The sequence below is a fragment of the Neoarius graeffei genome, chromosome 13 (genome assembly GCF_027579695.1).
Source record: "Neoarius graeffei isolate fNeoGra1 chromosome 13, fNeoGra1.pri, whole genome shotgun sequence".
Classification (NCBI taxonomy): domain Eukaryota; kingdom Metazoa; phylum Chordata; class Actinopteri; order Siluriformes; family Ariidae; genus Neoarius; species Neoarius graeffei.
In genome coordinates, this window is record NC_083581.1 from 53182164 (window position 1) to 53202915 (window position 20752).

General features: G+C 44.8%; 1 protein-coding gene across 2 annotated transcripts in view; it reads left to right on the top strand.

Annotated features, from left to right (window-relative positions):
• The first annotated feature begins 5786 nt into the window (after positions 1-5786).
• Positions 5787-20752, top strand: part of LOC132896880 (protein-L-isoaspartate O-methyltransferase domain-containing protein 2) — a 29915-nt gene continuing 14949 nt past the window's right edge. For both annotated transcript variants that reach the window (XR_009656194.1, XM_060938028.1), the window contains exons 1-3: positions 5787-5966; positions 12325-12687; positions 17731-17833. Coding sequence is in view for 1 of the 2 variants with exons in the window: in XM_060938028.1 (XP_060794011.1) it covers positions 12381-12687; positions 17731-17833 (410 nt within the window). In the remaining variant the exon portion in view is untranslated. The remainder of the gene's footprint in view (positions 5967-12324; positions 12688-17730; positions 17834-20752) is intronic.

The window sequence follows — 20752 nt, forward strand, 5'->3', positions numbered from 1 at the left end:
ATTGTCTCCGTCAGAGGAGAACTATGACATTGGCAACCGGGAACTCCTGGCAGTTAAGCTGGCATTGGAAGTGTGGAGACAGTGGCTAGAGGGGGCTCATCATCCCTTCCTAGTGTGGACTGACCATAAGAATCTGCAATATATCCAGCAGGCTAAGCGGCTGAACCCTCACCAGGCAAGATGGGCTCTCTTCTTCAACAGATTCGACTTCACACTCTCCTACAGACCAGGCTCTAAGAACCTCAAACCTGATGCACTTTCACGCCAGTTCCAGCCAGGCAGTCTAGAGAGCCCCCCTGAGACAATCATCCCAAGTTCTCGGCTCATTGCACCAGTCCGCTGGGGCATCACATCTATAGTTCACCAAGCACTGTGCAATGACCCTGGCCCTGATAATGTTCCTGCAGGTCTCTTGTTTGTTCCCAGGTCTATACGTGGTCAGGTTCTCCAGTGGGGTCACTCCTCCCAACTGGGTCATCTCGAACACTGGAGTTCCTTCAGAGACGCTTCTGGTGGCCAGATATGAAGGAGGATGTGCAGATATTCGTGGCCAGCTGTCCCAACTGCGTCCAGGGAAAGGATCCATGCCAGAGGGCCCAGGGCCTGCTCCACCCCTTGCCCATTCCTCGCAGACCATGGTCGCACATCTCTCTTGACTTTATCACTGGTCTGCCTACCTCTGAAGGTAACACCACCATTCTCGTTATTATTGATAGATTCTCTAAAGCCTGTCACTTCTTGCCTTTGCCCAAATTGCCCTCTGCCTCTGAAACTGCCAGACTAATATGCGACCATGTGTCTTTGGTCTTCCCCAAGATGTCGTTTCAGACCGTGGACCCCAGTTTACCTCCTGCTTCTGGCGAGCCTTCTGCAAGCTAATCGGGGCGACTGCGAGCCTCTCATCTGGCTTCCATCCCCAGTCTAATGGGCAGACAGAGAGACTGAATCAAGACCTTGAAGCCGCCTTGAGATGCATGGTCTCGACCAATCCCACCTCCTGGTGCTCCCAACTCCCATGGGCTGAATACGCTCACAACACGCTGAAGTGCTCAGCTATAGGTATGTCGCCCTTTGAGTGTCAGTTTGGCTACCAACCGCCTTTGTTCCCTGAACAGGAGGTGGATGCAGGGGTCCCGTCTGCCCAGCAGTTTGTGCGGCGGTGTCGGCGTACGTGGGGTAGAGCCAGACGTGCCTTGCTGAGAGCCTCCCGACAGTACCAGCAGCAGTCCAATCGCCATCGGAGGGGGGTCACCTTCTGACCTGGCCAGAGGGTCTGGCCCTCGGCTCGGGATCTTCCTCTGAGGGTGGAGAACCGGAAGCTGGCGCCGCGGTTCGTTGGTCCCTTCAAGGTGCTCCGCCGGGTCAACCCTGTGGCCTACACTCTACAGCTGCCCCGCTCCATGAGGGTCCACCCGACCTTCCATGTCTCCCGTCTCCGCCCAGTGGTCACCTCACCGCTGTCTCCGGCTCCTCGGCCACCGCCTCCTCCTCGGCTCATCGATGGCCAGGCCACGTACACGGTCAACCGGCTCCTGGATTCCCGCCGTGTCCGTGGGTCTCTTCAGTATCTGGTGGACTGGGAGGGGTATGGGCCGGAGGAGCGCTCCTGGGTGCCGTCCAGAGACATACTTGACCGCTCCTTGATTAGAGACTTCCATCGCTTGTATCCTGATCGGCCTGGGATCGTCAGGAGACGATCTTGGGGGGGAGGTTCTGTCAGGTTCTGTGGACTTTTCAGCCTGCTGTTCATCTACTTGGCCACTAGATGCCACTATTCAGCATCATATTTTCTTTTGTTTCTCTTGGGTTACACTTGTCTTCACGCTATTGGCTAAGCGAATCATTGATGGCAAGTAGTTGATTGGCTGGCCTATATATATAGAGAGAGAGTTTGTTTTCTTTCCACTTTGCTGAGTTCTCCTGTGAGCCACCGTGTGAGTACTTGTCCTGGGTTTTTCACTATAGCTGTTTGCTCCACTGTTCTGAACTGCCTTTTGACCACTCCCTCTGTTTTCTAAGAAGAGGATTGTTTTGCTTTTGACTTTCTCGAGTGGATATTATTTTTGAACTTTTGTGCTGTTTTGCCATTTTTTGGGTTTTCTCATTTTTTGTGCATTTTAATGACTGACCTTTTTGGATCTGGAGTATACATGCTAAAGATTTATTTTGATTTTTGATCTGGTGCTCTCAGTAAAGACTTCCTTTTGAAAACGCTAAGTCTCTGCATCTCTGTCCTGAATCTCTGTCTCATTCCGAGGGTGGCCTGAGGTTTAAGATGTTCAATCCCCATCTCAACCAAAACCCTGACACATGCAGTTACGTTAACTGGCGATGCTAAATTGTCCCTAGGTGTGTGTGAATAGATAGATTCTTTATTGTCATTGCACATTACTATACAACAAAACACCATTTGAGGGCTCAGATCATAGCAGCATATCTATCAATATATATATAAGACCTTTTAAAAAGCAGCATAATGGCATATAAGCAGCAGTATAAATTGCAGTGTGCAGTTATTCAATGTAGCCAAACACAGTAAGGTGCAGAGTGTGAGTCCAAGTCCGGATCAGGCCTCTAGCAGAGCTTTTCCAGCCCTGGGGAAGAAGCTATTTTGGTGTCTTGCTGTTTGTGACTTTATGACCCTAAGCCTGCCAGAGGGAAGGGTGTCAAAAAGACATTGTCCGGGGTGAGTGCAGTCAGTCCTAATCTTTGTGGCTCTGTTTCTCAGCCTGATCTGTTCCAGGGATTGGAGAGGGGTACCAATGATTTTTAGATGCAGTCCTGATGATCCACTGCAGATCTTTCCTCTCCTCTGAGGTGCAGCTGGAGAACCACACTATGCATCCATAGCTCAGAACACTTTGTATGGTGCACTGGTAGAAGTTGATGAGGAGCTTGTGGTTGTTTCCTAAGCCCAGAATTGGGAGGTTGGCAGCAGGAAGGGCGTCCGGCGTAAAACTAGCAATTAATATGACATGTGGATCAGTAGGGATGAAGAAGAAGATGGTGTGTCTTGCATGTGAAACAGTAGTGCAGGACTGCATGATCAGGGAAGACCATCCAAATGAATGTATCAGATTGGGCGGCACGGTGGTGTAGTGGTTAGCACTGTCGCCTCACAGCAAGAAGGTCCTGGGTTCGAGCCCAGCAGGCCTTTCTGTGTGGAGTTTGCATGTTCTGCCCGTGTCTGTGTGGGTTTCCTCCACAGTCTAAAGACATGCAGGTTAGGTTAACTGGTGGCTCTAAATTGACCGTAGGTGTGAATGGTTGTCTGTGTCTATGTGTCAGCCCTGTGATGACCTGGTGACTTGTCCAGGGTGTACCCCGGCTCTCGCCCATAGTCAACTGGGACAGGCTCCAGCTTGCCTGCGACCTTGCAGGACAGGATAAGCGGCTACAGATAATGGATGGATGGATGGATTTGCTGAACCGGTTCAAGAATTTCAACTTTAGTGATGGCACATGAAGGTGATCATCTGTCCAGATACCAGAACAAACAGGGGTTTTAGTCATATACACTACCGTTCAAAAGTTTGGGGTCACCCAGACAATTTTGTGTTTTCCATGAAAAGTCACCCTTTTATTTACCACCATAAGTTGTAAAATGAATAGAAAATATAGTCAAGACATTTTTCTGGCCATTTTGAGCATTTAATCAACCCCACAAATGTGATGCTCCAGAAACTCAATCTGCTCAAAGGAAGGTCAGTTTTATAGCTTCTCTAAAGAGCTCAACTGTTTTCAGCTGTGCTAACATGATTGTACAAGGGTTTTCTAATCATCCATTACCCTAGGCTGACACTTGCACGACTTTTGGCCACGATTTTGTCGTGGCAAGTCGTGCCATTTTGGGGCACGAACTGGGAGGCTCCCACACTGTTCACGACAAGTTCACGAATGCGTGCCCGTCCACATTCACGAACTGGCACGACGAGTTCACGCATAGTTTGCGCATAGTTTACGCACTTCCCGCATTGGCACGACGAGTTTGCGCAATTCGGACGGTGTCGTGCCGACTTGGGCACGCCTGTGTCATGCACAACCTCATCCTCATCAGATACCCACACGCAATTTCAGAAGTGGACCGCGAAGATCCGGACACATATGATCTGATCCCTGGTGGATGGAGGACTGACCGACACCTGCAGGGGCTGCTGCCTCTAACCGGCCATCATACCCAGAAGGATGCAAAGGATCAGCGAGACTACCTGTCACATTACTACATGTCCCCTGCTGGTGCTGTCCCTTGGCAAGAAAGAATGGTAGTAGCTTCATGAGCTGCATCCACAGTTGTTCCATTTTTGAAATAAAAGAAACGAAACTCCCCCCCAAAAAAAAAGTCATGAAGGAATAGAAAATAAAAGACATTAAAGAAAAAAGCAAGAAAAAAAATTGCGAATGGCGAGAAGTGTCCGGGAAGCCCTATATATACCCCCGCACCGACGCGAGCGCCACTGTCGCGCAGTAGTCGTGAACTGCTCGTGAACTGCTCGTGAACTCGTCGTGAACTGCTCGTGCCATACGCAAACTGTTCGTGAAGTGCGTAAATTAGTCGTGAACTGCTCGTGCCATCAATGCGTGACCGTGTCAGTGGGAAGGCACGGCCACGCTGCGACACGCACCAATTCGTGAACATGTCGTGAACTACTCGTGAACTCGACGTGAGCTGTTCGTGAACTATTCGTGGCAGTTTGTGACAGTCGTGGCATGGCGCGCACTTCCACGCACTGGCACGCATCCTCCCGCATCGTCCCGACGAGTTCACGACGAGATCACGAACAGTTTGCGCATAGTTCATGACCCGGTCGCGAAATTTTGTCGTGACCAAAATTTTGAACATTTCAAAATTCTCGTCCCGACATGGCACGCAGTCACAACGGGTTTACGCACACTTCACGCCAGTTTACAACTAGTTTGCGCACTGGCACGACTCGAGTCGTGCCAATGCGTGCCACGGAATCGTGCAAGTGTCAGTGTACCCTTAGCCTTCTGAGGCAATGAGCAAACACATTGTACCATTAGAACACTGGAGTGATAGTTGCTGGAAATGGGCCTCTATACACCTATGGAGATATTGCACCGAAAACCAGACATTTGCAGCTAGAATAGTCATTTATCACATTAGCAATGTCTCATCTCATTATCTCTAGCCGCTTTATCCTGTTCTACAGGGTCACAGGCAAGCTGGAGCCTATCCCAGCTGACTACGGGCGAAAGGCGGGGTACACCCTGGACAAGTCGCCAGGTCATCGCAGGGCTGACACATAGACACAGACAACCATTCACACCTACAGTCAATTTAGAGTCACCAGTTAACCTAACCTGCATGTCTTTGGGGGAAACTGGAGCACCCAGAGGAAACCCACGCGGACAACATGCAAACTCCGCACAGAAAGGCCCTCGCCGGCCACGGGGCTCGAACCCGGACCTTCTTGCTGTGAGGCGACAGCGCTAACCACTACACCACCATGCCGCCCCCATTAGCAGTGTATAGAGTGGATTTCTGATTAGTTTAAAGTGATCTTCATTGAAAAGAACAGTGCTTTTCTTTCAAAAATAAGGAAATTTCAAAGTGACCCCAAACTTTTGAACGGTAGTGTATAGTTTCTGTTTCACTTGTAGCCTTTGTAAAGCAGTGCTATGTGCATAATAATTTGCCATGTTCTCTGTAGCAGGATGCACTCAACTGAATCTGGTTGCTCAAAGTTAATTTAGGAAACGCTCGTGTTTTTGGAAAAACACAACTGGCCAATCACAGGTGACGCTCATGGCTGTGTGACGTCAGCACGTCACGTCAGCTGTTTTGTGTTTACATCAGATCGCTTTTTCTCTGCCAGACAGAGTCAAGTTCAGCGCTGCTGGTTTACTGGGTTTAAACGCTTCCGAGTGAAATGTGGAAAAGCGACATTTACGCGTATGATGGGCAAAAAAATGCGTGAAACGGCTGCCGATTGTGCCATCGCAGGGTAAGAGCCAATGGAGGCTGAACTACCATCGCCAGGGCTGGCAGTGCCCGTGTGTGTGTAGTCAGTAACACTAGACTGTTTTTTTGTTTCCACATTCGCCTTCCTGTCATGTATATCCATCTAACCTGCGCTTCCTTTCAGCATATCTTTTCTCAGCAGTATATTAGAGTTGACATTAGTTTTGCCTTTTGTTGTTGTTTGTTTGTTTTTGTTTGTTTGTTTGTACGCTGTCGCTGAGCCATTTTAATCTTTCAAGTTGGTGAATACAGTAGCTACCTTTTTGTTAAATGAACCCCGCTTTTTAAAGGGTTTCAAAGTTGCACTTGTAGCTGTTTTGCTCCGTTTCTCCTCCTTTGTTGTGCTGCTTTGGTGTCTGAAGCGTTTCCTGCAGCGTCACGTGATCCACAATTAAAACCAGCGACGGCTGCAAATGCGTCAGAGGTCCTCCATTAACTCCCAGTCAGCAGCAAAATCTCTCTTTTTATCGCCAGTCTCCACTAAATAACGGCTTTTTTAAACCGTGTACAAGTCATAAAGTGGTCCAGCTCATTCATGAACTATTCTCTGCTGAACAGTATAACTTCTTAGACAATAAAGTGCCCATTGTAGGCATGTGACAATAAAAATCAAAGTTATTAGATTAAGACTGTTTCTACTACACTAGAAAATACCTTTTTTAAATGATGTATGAACCAACTATCTATGACAAATATTAAGAAAGTGATGAATTTTTTTATTTCGAAAACTCGAGGGGCTTTTCAGCCCTTAATTAAAGAAAGAAAGCACAACTTGTGAAACTTCCTCTCTGCATTTAACCCATCTGAAGCAGTGAACACACACACCCAGAGACATACCGCATGTCTTTGGATTGTGGGGGAAACCGGAGCAAACCCGCACAGAAAGGCCTTTACCGGCTGCTGGGTTCGAACCCAGAACCTTCTTGCTGTGAGGCGACTGTGCTAATCACTACACCACCGTGCCGCCCGTTAAAAATTACACACTAAAGCAATAGAAGAACTGTGAACGATATCAACAACTTCCACCTGTAAATGACCATCTCATCTCATTATCTCTCGCCGCTTTATCCTGTTCTACAGGGTCGCAGGCAAGCTGGAGCCTATCCCAGCTGACTACGGGCGAAAGGCGGGGTACACCCTGGACAAGTCGCCAGGGCTGTGACACAGACAACCATTCACAGTCAATTTAGAGTCGCCAGTTAACCTAACCTGCATGTCTTTGGACTGTGGGGGAAACCGGAGCACCCGGAGGAAACCCACGCAGACACAGGGAGAACATGCAAACTCCGCACAGAAAGGCCCTCGCCGGCCATGGGGCTCGAACCCGGACCTTCTTGCTGTGAGACGACAGCGCTAACCACTACACCACCGTGCCGCCTGTAAATGACCATAACTTGCTTAATTTTTGTCCGTCTGCCGGCAGCAGCACTTGGACACGTAGTTTTCTAACGTTAGCAAAACCAATGTGCTAGTTTTTTGATTACAATGAAACTTGGCAGTAATCAAGAAAAATATTTAAGCTATCACTTCTATATGTTTAGAAAATACAACCTACTCACCATTGATGGTAGCAGAAGTCGGAAGATGAGGGTCTACTTCATAAACAATTTTTTTCCACTTCCCGTTGTCACGTCGCGAAAATTCGAGAACCGCGAGGTTACTGAGAATACTGACTACGTCATCAGTATTTGTGTACTGGGGAAATCCGCACGGGAATCAATAACGTAGAAAGCAAAGACCAAAACGCGACGCATGAGTAGCCACTGCAGGCCACTAGCGGTAGGCAGAAACAATACAATCGCTATGCAGGTCATTGTAGCGTAACTACATTAAGTAGCCTATATCTTTCTACTGTTTAATTTTTTTTCTTTTCATTTATGTCTCATGATAACCACTTGCCTGGGCCCGCCCATCCTAAGCGTGACGCAACACGAGGGCCTGTTGCGAGCTTTGAAGTCATGTTAGCCAGACTAGATAACCACTGCCCTGCTACACTACACTCTCAGAAAATAAAGTACATTTACTGTACCTTTAGACATACAGATTAGATAGATTAGATTAGATAAAACTTTATTGATCCCTTTGGGAGGGTTCCCTCAGGGAAATTAAGATTCCAGCAGCATCATTACAGGATAAACAGAGAAAAGAAATAGAGGAAAACTCATCTCATCTCATTATCTCTAGCCGCTTTATCCTTCTACAGGGTCGCAGGCAAGCTGGAGCCTATCCCAGCTGACTACGGGCGAAAGGCGGGGTACACCCTGGACAAGTCGCCAGGTCATCACAGGGCTGACACATAGACACAGACAACCATTCACACTCACATTTACGGTCAATTTAGAGTCACCAGTTAACCTAACCTGCATGTCTTTGGACTGTGGGGGAAACCGGAGCACCCGGAGGAAACCCACGCGGACACGGGGAGAACATGCAAACTCCACACAGAAAGGCCCTCGCCGGCCCCGGGGCTCGAACCCAGGACCTTCTTGCTGTGAGGCGACAGCGCTAACCACTACACCACCGTGCCGCCCCTAGAGGAAAACTTCTAGATAAATTAAAATAAATTAAGTATTTACATATACAAATATAAAAGAATAAGATATGGGGAGGAGGAAAAATAAAAAATAAAAAGGGGGGGGGGGAGGCGGCAGGGGAGATATTGCACATTGTCCGGTATTGCTTATTGTTAGGCTAGGCTACTGCTCCTTCCCGTCCTCTGTCCTCCTGTTACTCCCCCCCCCCCCCAGAGAGGAGTTGTACAGTCTGATGGCATGAGGGACAAAGGAGTTTTTGATTCTGTTCGTCCTGCACTTGGGAAGGAGCATTCTGTCACTGAACAGGCTCCTCTGGTTGCTGATGACGGTGTGCAGAGGGTGACTGGCATCGTCCATGATGTTCAATAGTTTGTCCATAGACTTCTTCTCTGCCACTGTCACCAGAGAGTCCAGCTTCATGCCGACCACAGAGCCAGCCTGCCTGATCAGTTTGTCCAGCCTGGATGTGTCCTTCTTGGATGTGCTGCCCCCCCAGCACACCACGGTGTAAAACAGGACACTGGCGACCACAGACTGATAGAACATCCACAGGAGTTTCCTGCAGATGTTAAAGGACCGCAGCCTCCTAAAGAAGTATAGCCTGCTCTGTCCCTTCCTGTACAAGTGATTGGTGTTGCAAGTCCAGTCCAGCTTGCTGTCCAGCCACAGCCCGAGGTACTTGTAGGAATCCAAAGCCTCCACCTCGACTCCCTCGATCAGAACTGGTCGTGACCTTGGTCTGGACCTCCCAAAGTCAATGACCAGCTCCTTGGTCTTCGAGGTGTTGAGCTGCAGATGGTTCCTGTTGCACCACACAGCAAAGTCCCTCACCAGGCTCCTATACTCCTCCTCTCTGTCATCACTGATGCACCCAACGATGGCTGTGTCATCGGCAAACTTCTGAACGTGACACAGCTCCGAGTTGTAGCAGAAGTCCGCGGTGTACAGGGTGAAGAGAAGAGGGGCCAGCACCGTGCCCTGGGGTGCTCCGGTGCTGCTAATCACAGTGTCAGATGTGATGTCCTTCAGCCTGACGTACTGCGGCCTGTCAGTGAGGTAGCTGGAGATCCAGGTGACCAGGCAGGGGTCCACTCGCATCCTGTTCAGTTTGTCCTGAAGCAATAGGGGCTTCTCACTGTGACAGGACCCCCTAAGGCACTTATTTGTACATGTTAGATACTGCTTGGGAACATACAGTGGTGCTTGAAAGTTTGTGAACCCTTTAGAATTTTCTATATTTCTGCATGTGGTCTAAAACATCAGATTTTCACACAAGTCCTAAAAGTAGATAAAGAGAACCCAGTTAAACAATACAAAAATATTATTCTTGGTCGTTTTATTTATTAAGGAAAATGATCCAATATTACATATGTGAGTGGCAAAAGTATGTGAACCTCTAGGATTAGCAGTTAATTTGAAGGTGAAATTAGAGTCAGGTGTTTTCAATCAACGGGATGACAATCAGGTGTGAGTGGGCACCCTGTTTTATTTAAAGAACAGGGATCTATCAAAGTCTGATCTTCACAACACATGTTTGTGGAAGTGTATCATGGCACGAGCAAAGGAGATTTCTGAGGACCTCAGAAAAAGCGTTGTTGATGCTCATCAGGTTGGAAAAGGTTACAAAACCATCTCTAAAGAGTTTGGACTCCACCAATCCACTGTCAGACAGATTGTGTACAAATGGAGGAAATTCAAGGCCATTGTTACCCTCCACAGGAGTGGTCGACCAACAAAGATCACTCCAAGAGCAAGGCGTGTAATAGTCGGTGAGGTCACAAAGGACCCCAGGGTAACTTCTAAGCAACTGAAGGCCTCTCTCACATTGGCTAATGTTCATAAGTCCACCATCAGGAGAACACTGAACAACAATGGTGTGCATGGCAGGGTTGCAAGGAGAAAGCCACTGCTCTCCAAAAAGAACGTTGCTGCTCATCTGCAGTTTGATAAAGATCACATGGACAAGCTAGAAGGCTATTGGAAAAATGTTTTGTGGACGGATGAGACCAAAGTAGAACTTTTTGGTTTAAATGAGAAGCGTTATGCTTGGAGAAAGGAAAATACTGCATTCCACCATAAGAACCTTATCCCATCTGTGAAACATGGTGGTGGTAGTATCATGGTTTGGGCCTGTTTTGCTGCATCTGGGCCAGGACGGCTTGCCATCATTGATGGAACAATGAATTCTGAATTATACCAGCAAATTCTACAGGAAAATGTCAGGACCTCTGTCCATGAACTGAATCTCAAGAGAAGGTAGGTCATGCAGCAAGACAATGACCCTAAGCACACAAGTCGTTCTACCAAAGAATGGTTAAAGAAGAATAAAGTGAATGTTTTGGAATGGCCAAGTCAAAGTCCTGACCTTAATCCAATCAAAATGTTGTGGAAGGACCTGAAGCGAGCAGTTCATGTGAGGAAACCCACCAACATCCCAGAGTTGAAGCTGTTCTGTACGGAGGAATGGGCTAAAATTCCTCCAAGCCGGTGTGCAGGACTGATCAACAGTTACCGGAAACGTTTAGTTACAGTTATTGCTGCACAAGGGGGTCACACCAGATACTGAAAGCAAAGGTTCACATACTTTTGCCACTCACAGATATGTAATATTGGATCATTTTCCTCAATAAATAAATGACTAAGTATAATATTTTTGTCTCATTTGTTTAACTGGGCTCTCTTTATCTACTTTTAGGACTTGTGTGAAAATCTGATGTTTTAGGTCATATTTATGCAGAAATATAGAAAATTCTAAAGGGTTCACAAACTTTCAAGCACCACTGTATATGTACCTTTTTGACCCTAAAAAGGTCCACATAGTTACCTTGAGGTCCAATAATGAGCCCTCGGGGGTACATTAGTGCAGATTGTACCTTGGAGGACCAAAATGACGACCTACTCTACCCCTATTTCTGACAGTATTTAGGCATGAACACCTTACTTTATGTAAAAACTCCAGCATTGCTATTTGTGCTCAAACCCACATACAGGAATTCACAATAACATTTGTGTTTGCAAAGACAGGCTCTGTTGTTGATGCAGTTCATGTCAGCCCTTCATGTCATCCTCAGGCCAGAGGAGAGAGCACATGGTTGTGAAGGCTTGAGGTTTTAAGTCCTTCTTTGTCCTGTCGCTCCCCATCCCTCAATTTTATATTTCAGTTGTTCTGAGAGATTTTTCTCATCCCCAAGCCTGGTTCACGAAAACGCACTCTGTAGTCGGCCCCAAGCAAATGTACAAATGACACCTTCTGGTCTAAGTGGAGCTTTGGCAAGAGTTCAGCATTCTGGGGCACAGAGGACGATCACTTTCCACTCCGTATTGTTTGACGTCTAGAAATAGAACAACAGACCAAATCCTCATGAGTTATTGTATAAGCATGGTGTGCCACGTTATCTACTTTTTAGCATGCTTAACATTTCGTACGTGCCAGTTGAAGAAAAAGTTCTGTCAGGACTCATCAATGATGTACTCAGTCTATTATTATATTTCAAATATTATAATATATGATCACCATTTAAAAAAAAAAAAAAGTACACTGCTTCAGCTTGCAGTTGCATTATTATATAAACAAGTAGTTTTTTATTTATTTAATTTTTGATGGCCATAAAATATATTTATTACAAGTACCATATGTAACCTTATTTACTTGTTGTTTACTATTATTGTTTATTGTTCATTTACTGTTACTGTAATCAAAAACAATTTAAGTGTTGCTATCCTTACAGTCTTTATATTTTATACAGACTGAGTTTCTTTTGTTTTCTTATCAGTTTCATACCAATGTTTATTTTATCCCCCCCCCAGACTGTGCTAGGCCGCTGTCCGCTCTGACCCCAGACGCACACACACACTCCTTCACCATGGGAGGTGCTGTGAGTGCTGGAGAGGACAACGATGACCTGATCGACAACCTGAAGGAGGCACACTACATTCGTTCAGAGTTGGTGGAGAGGGCTTTCCGGGCCATCGATCGTGCCGATTACTATTTGGAGGAGTACAGGGACAGTGCCTACAAAGACCTGGCCTGGAGGCACGGTAACCTCCACCTGTCCGCTCCCTGCATCTATTCAGAAGTGATGGAGGCACTGGATCTGCAGCCTGGCCTTTCATTCCTTAATCTGGGCAGTGGAACAGGTTACCTTAGCACCATGGTGGGCCTCATTCTGGGTGAGTTGCCCAAGGCCCTTTTATAATAATAATAGTCATTTTAAAGACAGGGTTTAAAGGGTTTCTGATCCACAGTGAAAATGCATCCAGTTATGTTTTTGAGAATTTCACTTTTTTTTTTTTAAGTGAATGTAATGCCCATAAACCAGACTTTTTTTTTTTCATCCCCCTCTTGTACAAGGCAACAGTCATTATGTTGACCATAGCTGATCCAAAAGGCCCATAAATTAATGGAAAATCGATAAGATCAGCCAGTTTTCATGCAGTCTGCCGAGACTGAACCAGAAGATCCTGAAGGGGTGCGTGACGTCACACGTGTAACAATCCAGGTATCAGTGTCGTCCCCGTGCGTAGCAATGGTTAGACCAGTTTCGATATGAAATCACGTTTTAGAGAGAATTCTGATAGTGATTGGGATCCTTATATGTCAGATGAAGGGGCAGATGATTATCAAGGATATTCTGGAGTAACTGGTTATTTTTTCAAGCCCCCAAGACAAGAAATAGATGCCAGTTCATGACAGTCCCACTCACTGCCGATAGCGCACCACCAGCCAGAGAGAATTGGAAACGCGGATTGGTTTGTGGATTTTTATTCTAAGCTGGCCGCTGCAAAATATGGGGAAAATAGTATTTACATGTACCTCAATAAATGCAGAAATATAATCTTTAAAACGTGTAATTATTGAAAGAAAATATGAAGTGGGCGATAATGGGGGAATTGACGAACTGTCCAAATGTCAGATCAAATGGCATTTATTAAATAAATGGGTTTCTTTTTTTGCTCCAATAATTCCCATATGGTTGTTCTGTGCTGCAAAAAATTATATCTTAGCAAGTGAAAAGAATATTTTTTTTTCTTTTTTTTCGTTTCCATTTCCGGTTGAGAGTACGTTGTGCGCGTTCTGGCTGCCGCTTCTCACCAGAGCTTTTTTTTTTTTTTTTCATTTATTTATTTTTTTTTCTGTGCGTTTGTGTAGTTTGATGTTTGAGTGTTTTGTCTGCCGGTTGTGGTGTAGCTCCAGACCCAGTTTTGGGCGTCGGTTCCCTCCAGGCCTTGGTTCGCCGTGGGCGATGCCTGTGCTCCCAGCTATGGACTGCAGTGAGCCTGTTGCTCATTTTACATTGTGGTTGTCCAGCGCTCTGTGCTTTAATGCTTGGCGTGATGTTCTGAGCGATGTTGCTTGGTGGCATCGCAGCGGCTGTGCAGGCGGTTTGGGACATACCAGCGCTCTGCGTGGCGGAGCTTCCGTGCTCGCTTTGTGGATCCATGGCGTGGTGTTGAGTGATGTTGCTGACGGCGTCACGGCGGCGGTGCTGGAGATGTGGGACTCGTTTTCGTGCGCCTTTTGGTGGGACTGTGGCTGCTACACCACGGGAATTACATCCTGACCCCTACTCGGTGGACTTTTTACTTTTTATTTATTTATTTATTTATTATTATTATTATTATTATTTATCATTATTTATATATATATATATATATATATATATATATATATATATATATATATATATATATATAATTTTTTTTTTTTTTTCTTTGTCTATAATTGTAAAGCGTCCTTGGGTTTCTTGAAAGGCGCTATATAAATTAAACATTATCATCTTAAATAGTTTAAATGATCTAGAATTTCCTATTAGAAGAATACAAGACGCCAATTCTGAGATTATTTAAACCTAGTTCTAGATTGCAACCAATTTATTCTAAGATGTCTTATCAAGTAAAAATATCTGTCCATGCAGCAAGATAATTTCACTAGTATTAAGTAATTTTCTCCTCAAATTCAGTTTTCAATTTTTTTGCAGTGTGGTGGTGATGAACACTTGATGAATCAGAGTTATTATTAGTAGGCAACACGAAATCTGCCCACTTCTCTTGCGCAAACCTCACCCACTGTTGCTTTAGATTAGTGTCATTTCTCGGAAAGTCATGAACCGACTGTCCTGTTGTATATGGATTTGAACATCCAAACACAACGCAGCACTTTCACATCGTTATTTTTGTAAGATTCCAACAACAATATCCAATTACAGCGAGTAAACAAGAACGGAGTCAGATGAACCGAAATGACCCAGATAACCAGGGTTCCGCGTGTGACGTCATGCAAGATTTGCCCTGGGGCAAGGCTGCTTTTTTCCCGGATCTGGAAACTGTGATTTATCGATTAATTTTGTGCTTGATGATAAAATAACAAATAATTATTGTTTTTCCCCCTGCTTCATTCATTAATTTTGGTTATTACTAATGATTCATCATCGGAGCGTCCTCAGACGAACATCATGGACTTACTTGTCTCCAGGGTCTCCTCTCCTCCATTGCTTTCGGCAGGTCATTCTTCATTATTTCAGAGTCTTCAACCAGTTGGTCGTCAAATGTTTTTGCAGGACGCCCTCTTGGTCGCTTTCCGTGTGTTGGTTCCGATAGCAACATTTGGCTAACCACCTCATCCTTACTACAGTAGCAATGTCCACAGAATTGTACTCTACTTTTTCTTATAATGGTGGTAACACTAGGAAGGTTGCCATATAACACCTGGTTTGTTGTGCGGGACTGCCATTTGATATTAAGTGCTGTGCTGAGAAGCCTTGGGTAGGTCCCATCTCATTTTCTTTCCAATGCCTTTGAGAGAGTCCAAGTAGTGCAGCCATATAACTGAACGGGTTCTACTGTTGCTCGAAAGAAATTGATCTTTAGCTTCCTGCTCAGGTTTGATTTCCATATTGTTTCCGCCTTCGACATAGCTGACCATGCTTTTGCAATACGAGTGTTAATATCCTTTTCACTTGTGTTCACCCAAGAGCCAAGATAAAGGAAATCATCCACTTGTTCCAATTCACAACCATTCAGCGTTCGTACAATGCGATCAACTAGGTCTTAAGCCATGTACTTGGTTTTGTCTTCGTTTACATGTAGACTAATCTGTGCAGCATAGCACTCAACTCCTCAGTAAGAACAGTTGGGCTTGCTCTATTGTTTCAGATACTAACGTGAAGTCATCTGCAAAATCTGTATCAGTAAGTACCACTGCTGGATGTCTCTTGCTACGTGCTTGTTGTAGTCTGAATCCAGTGGATTCATCATTTCTTGTAGCCATTCTCATCACATAGTCTAGAGCTATTATGAATAGAAAGGGTGCAAGAGTGTCACCTTGAAGTACTCCAGCAAGAATTTCGAAGGACTCAGTATCACCATCTGGAGAAAGAACTTTCGTGTCTTTGTAAAGTACTTCAATTGCTGACACTACTTTCTTGGGGATTCTGTATGGAATCAGGATATCCATAAGCTTCCCTCTGTGGCTCAAGTCAAATCTAAGTCCTTCCCGCACCATATGGCACATTAGGCGATGCCGATCTCCGTTTCCGTAGCCCTCGGCCTCTCGCCAATTGCACAGCTAGGGTTACAGTGGGGGGCTAGACCTCTGGTAACCATGAGAGTTTGACTCCCCACTCACATCTGTATTGCAGCATGCCTTGACAGACGGCAGTAGGTAACATTTTTATGATGGTCTTTGGTGTGACCCGACCACGAGTAAAACTCGCGATCTCCCGATCGAGAGCCGAACACGCTAACCACTAGGCCAACTCGCAGTTGAGGAGTGAGTAGCGACTCCCAGGTGCCAAGCAGCGAAATGGCTTCGAAATCAATGCTGGAGACTGGAAAGAAGGCAAAGAGCCATGGCACCCAGTGTTAAGAAGGGCTAGAAAGGGATTTTTCCCCAAAAGTTGGGCCTGGTAGATAGAAGAAGAAACCTTTATTTGTCACATGCACACTTCAAGCACAGTGAGATTCATCCTCTGCATTTAACCCATCTGAAGCAGTGAACACACACACACACACACACACACAGAGCAGTGGGCAGCTGCCCTACAGCGCCCGGGGAGCAGTCAGGGGTTAAGTACCTTGCTCAAGGGCACTTCAGCCCAAGGCCACCCCACATTTAACTGCATGTCTTTGGACTGTGGGGGAAACCGGAGCACCCGGAGGAAACCCACGCAGACACGGGGAGAACATGCAAACTCCACACAGAAAGGCCCCCCGCTGGCCGCTGGGCTCGAACCCAGAACCCTCTTGCTGTGAGGCAACAGTGCTAACCACTACACCACCGTGCCGCCCAATGGGAACACGAGTCAAATGCTTTTTGGAAATCTACAAATGTCAGCACAGCTGGCAGCTGTTTTGCTTTCACACCTTCGATGAGTCGCCTTAGTGCCAGTATCTGTGCTGCTGCTGTTCTACCTTTCCGAAAACCATTTTGTTGTTTGCGGAGAAGCGGGTCGACGTGAGGCCTTATTCTGTTCAAAAGCGTCTTGTTCTATATCTTTGCTGCAACCGCAGTTAATGTGATACGTTTGTAATGACCTGTTTCTGCTAAGTTACCTTTCTTTGGGAAAGGTAAGATCCCGCCTTGTCTCCACACTGTTGCCATGTCACCTTCATATGCTTTATTGCAAATGTTAAGGAGTTGCTCATCCAGACAACCAGTTTTCCAGACTTCACCTGGAGGCTCTGTTGTTCTTCAGTCCTTTGATAGCAAGTTTCAGTTCATCCATTGTAAGTTCTCCAGTTCCTAAACTGGAAACTGAAGAATGATTGATTATATATTCATTTTAAAGCATTACAATAAGGCATTACGTACACTTTAACCACGCTATCTAATGTTTTTGTTTCATAATCTGCACTCACATTCTTTGTATGCTACAATCTTGTATGCAGCTAATGATGGTTTACAATCACATGCAGTTTTGTATCTGCACCGTGACACCTAACAGTTATTGTGGTGTTCTTTATAGTTAGATCGTACTGTGTAGATACGTATACTATTCTCTGCCAGTACTGTACTGTACTATCTTGTACTTATTGTTTCCCTTAAAAAAAAAAAAGAGTGCACTTTTGTAAAGCAGTGATCTATTTAAAAATCTATGTGCAGTTTAGTGAACAATAGCCCTGTTTTGTCTATGTTGCACTGCAGTACCAAGGTTCCAAAATATAACCACTATGTGTGTATATTTTATAGTATGGCAATAAAAAACTGATTTGCAGGTCCATTCGGTGTGAACCACGGTGTTGAGCTGCATGCAGATGTGGTGGAATATGCCTACCAGAAACTCGACAACTTCATCAAAACCAGTGAGAGCTTTGACAGGTGAGCTATGAGCAAGAGTATGTTTTAAACCTTTGCTCAGGAAAATATCTTGGCACGGTGCTTGTATGTTGTGTGTGTGGTTTTTTTTTTTTTAATAAATCATGCTCCACATGATGTATGCCCTTGCCAGTTTGTTTGTTTTGTACATGCACAGAAGATCGATTTTGTTCCCTTAATAGAATATACTCCTTTTTTGCAGTAGTATTTTGTACTGATTCGTTATTTGTCTCATTCTACTGTATATGACACTGGTTCCCCAGTGAATTGATTATTTTCTAATCCCATTTCCATTTCGAGCTGCACAATTGATTGAATATTATTTAAAAAGATTCCAGTTACGGCTGTCTAATAGTAAAAAGTTGTGATTTATGAAGGATGCTCCTACAGTAGCTAATACTCAGTATTGGTATTGGAGTGCAATTACCACCTCAAAGTTGATTATATTCCTTTAGTATAAATACACAGGTGATTTATAAGAAATGGCACACCCTGATTGGTCGAGAAATTCGGACTATTTCTCGATAATCACCTCGAGCAACTCGGCAAAATGGCGGCCAATCGCTGTATCACTATAAGTGAGGAAGAATTACAAATTATGAAAAAGAATGCTGTTCAAAAAGCACTGAAGATGCTCTGAAGTTTGGTCTAAAACTATTCAAAGGTAAGGTGGAATTGTGATTTATTTTATCGATTTCAAAACAAAGTATTTTATGTGACTCGGTGTAGAGAAGTGATGTACAAATCTGCATGCATGCCACAAGCCGACAAGTCTCTCGTTAGATTTGCGTGCTGCTTATGAAGTTTGAAATAAATGATTTTTTAAATATTTATATATATATAAATCGCCTGTGTATTTTATACTAAAACAATTATCCACCTCAGGCTCAGTGAATATCTGAGAATAATAACCTCAACTTTGTCTCAGTTATTATTCACCGATATTCACTTCAGCTTCGGGAAATAATTGTTCACTAGCCTCTTGTATCATAGAAATTGGCCAACCCTTGACATTTTTAATAATGAATGAATGACTTTTTTCAAATTTTAAACATGGATACATTTAACTTTGTGGAATATCTGCAGGACAAGTTATTTCCTGTTATCATTATAGCAGCTGTTAACAGTTATGACAACAACAAATCTCTTTAATAAGACAAAATAATGCTGTTTTTCCTGCTGCTGAGAAAACAGAATGCACAAAAAGTACTCTGTCCTGTAGACCCTCCCATGGTGTAAAACTTACTGACCATTACAAAGCAACTACATTTTTTTTTTTTTTTTAAATACACTGCATGGCCCAAACATTTTTTAAAAGTAACTCGTATTTCACTGGATCGTCTTTAGTCTGTTCAATGTGCCTTTGTTTCAACAATACAACAATCTTTATTACCCCTTATTAGCACCCCTTACATTTTTAGATATTTTTCATAAGTTTTAATAAAATCGACTGCGCGCACTGGCAACATGAAATAACCCTAAAAGTGCCAGGTTGTTAGCTTTAAGGAAAGTGTTTTGCTAAGGTTGGACATTTACACAGTTACCACAAAAACGACACATACCAGGAAAAAAAAAAATCAAATTATCCTTGCAAAACTGTGGTATTATCTGAATGTGTATTCCTATAAAGAATTAACTAGTAGCTGTTAAAGTTTTGTTTGAGTTTTTGTTTAAACAGAGAAAATAAGTGCCCATCATCAATACAAACATCAATACAGTTCCAGACTAGGGGGCCCTTGGAAACGAATATTACTTTTTCCATAATTTTGTTCTCACTTTAGGAAGACAGTATGACTGTTTTGCAGCATGCCTTGTGTTAGGTGTGAATCTTATCTACTTTAGTGAAAAAAAAAAGTTTGGAATACAGCCATCCATCCATCCATCCATTATCCATAACCGCTTATCCTGTACAGGGTCACAGGTGAGCTGGAGCCTATCACAGCTGACTATGGGTGAGAGGCGGGGTACACCCTGGACAAGTCACCAGGTCATCACAGGTCTGACACATACCCCTTTTCCACCAAATCAGTTTCAGGGCTGGTTCGGGGCCAGTGCTGGTGCTGGTTCACAACTCGTTCAACTTGCGAGCCAGCTGAGAACCAGTTTGCTTTTCCATAGCTCGGGGTGCTAAAGGAAGCCACGTCATTACGTCGCTGTATACGTCAGTTACGTCGTTGTATACATCCGTTACGTCGCTACGTTTGCATAAACCTTGGCGCGAATATCGAAGCAAAAACAACACGGAAGAAGCAGCAGCAGCAACAACAATAATGGATGACTTCGCGTTTGTACAGCTGCTGCTTCTCGTCACTTAAAAATGGCGATCTTTCGCGGTCTTATTGTTGATGGTCTTAACAACTCCGCCCCCCCTGCTGACGTAAGCAGTTCTTTCCTCTGGCCCAGCAGAGAGTTGGTGCTAGCCTGGAACCGTTTTTTCTGGCCCCAGAGCCAGTTCTTTGTCAGTGGAAACAGAAAACCCGGTTCCAAACTAAGCACTGGCCCCGAACCAGCCCTGGAACTGCTTTGGTGGAAAAGGGGCAATAGAGACAAACAACCATTCACACTCCTATTCACACCTACGGTCAATTTAGAGCCACCACTTAGCTTAACCTGCATGTCTTTGGGGGAAACCGGAGCACCCGGAGGAAACCCACGCAGACACGGGGAGAACATGCGAACTCCACACAGAAAGGCCTTCGTCGGCCACTGGGCTTGAACCCAGACCCTTCTTGCTGTGAGGCGACAGTGCTAACCACTACACCACCATGCCACAGTTTGTAATACGATTTGTAGTAACAATTGATTATGAAATTTATACATAAAAATAGCAATGAGAAAGGTGACCAGATCATGAAATTTAATGATTTCCAGGGACTTGAATAGAGGGCAAGAATGTTGGTCAAATCTTGAAGATGCAATCAC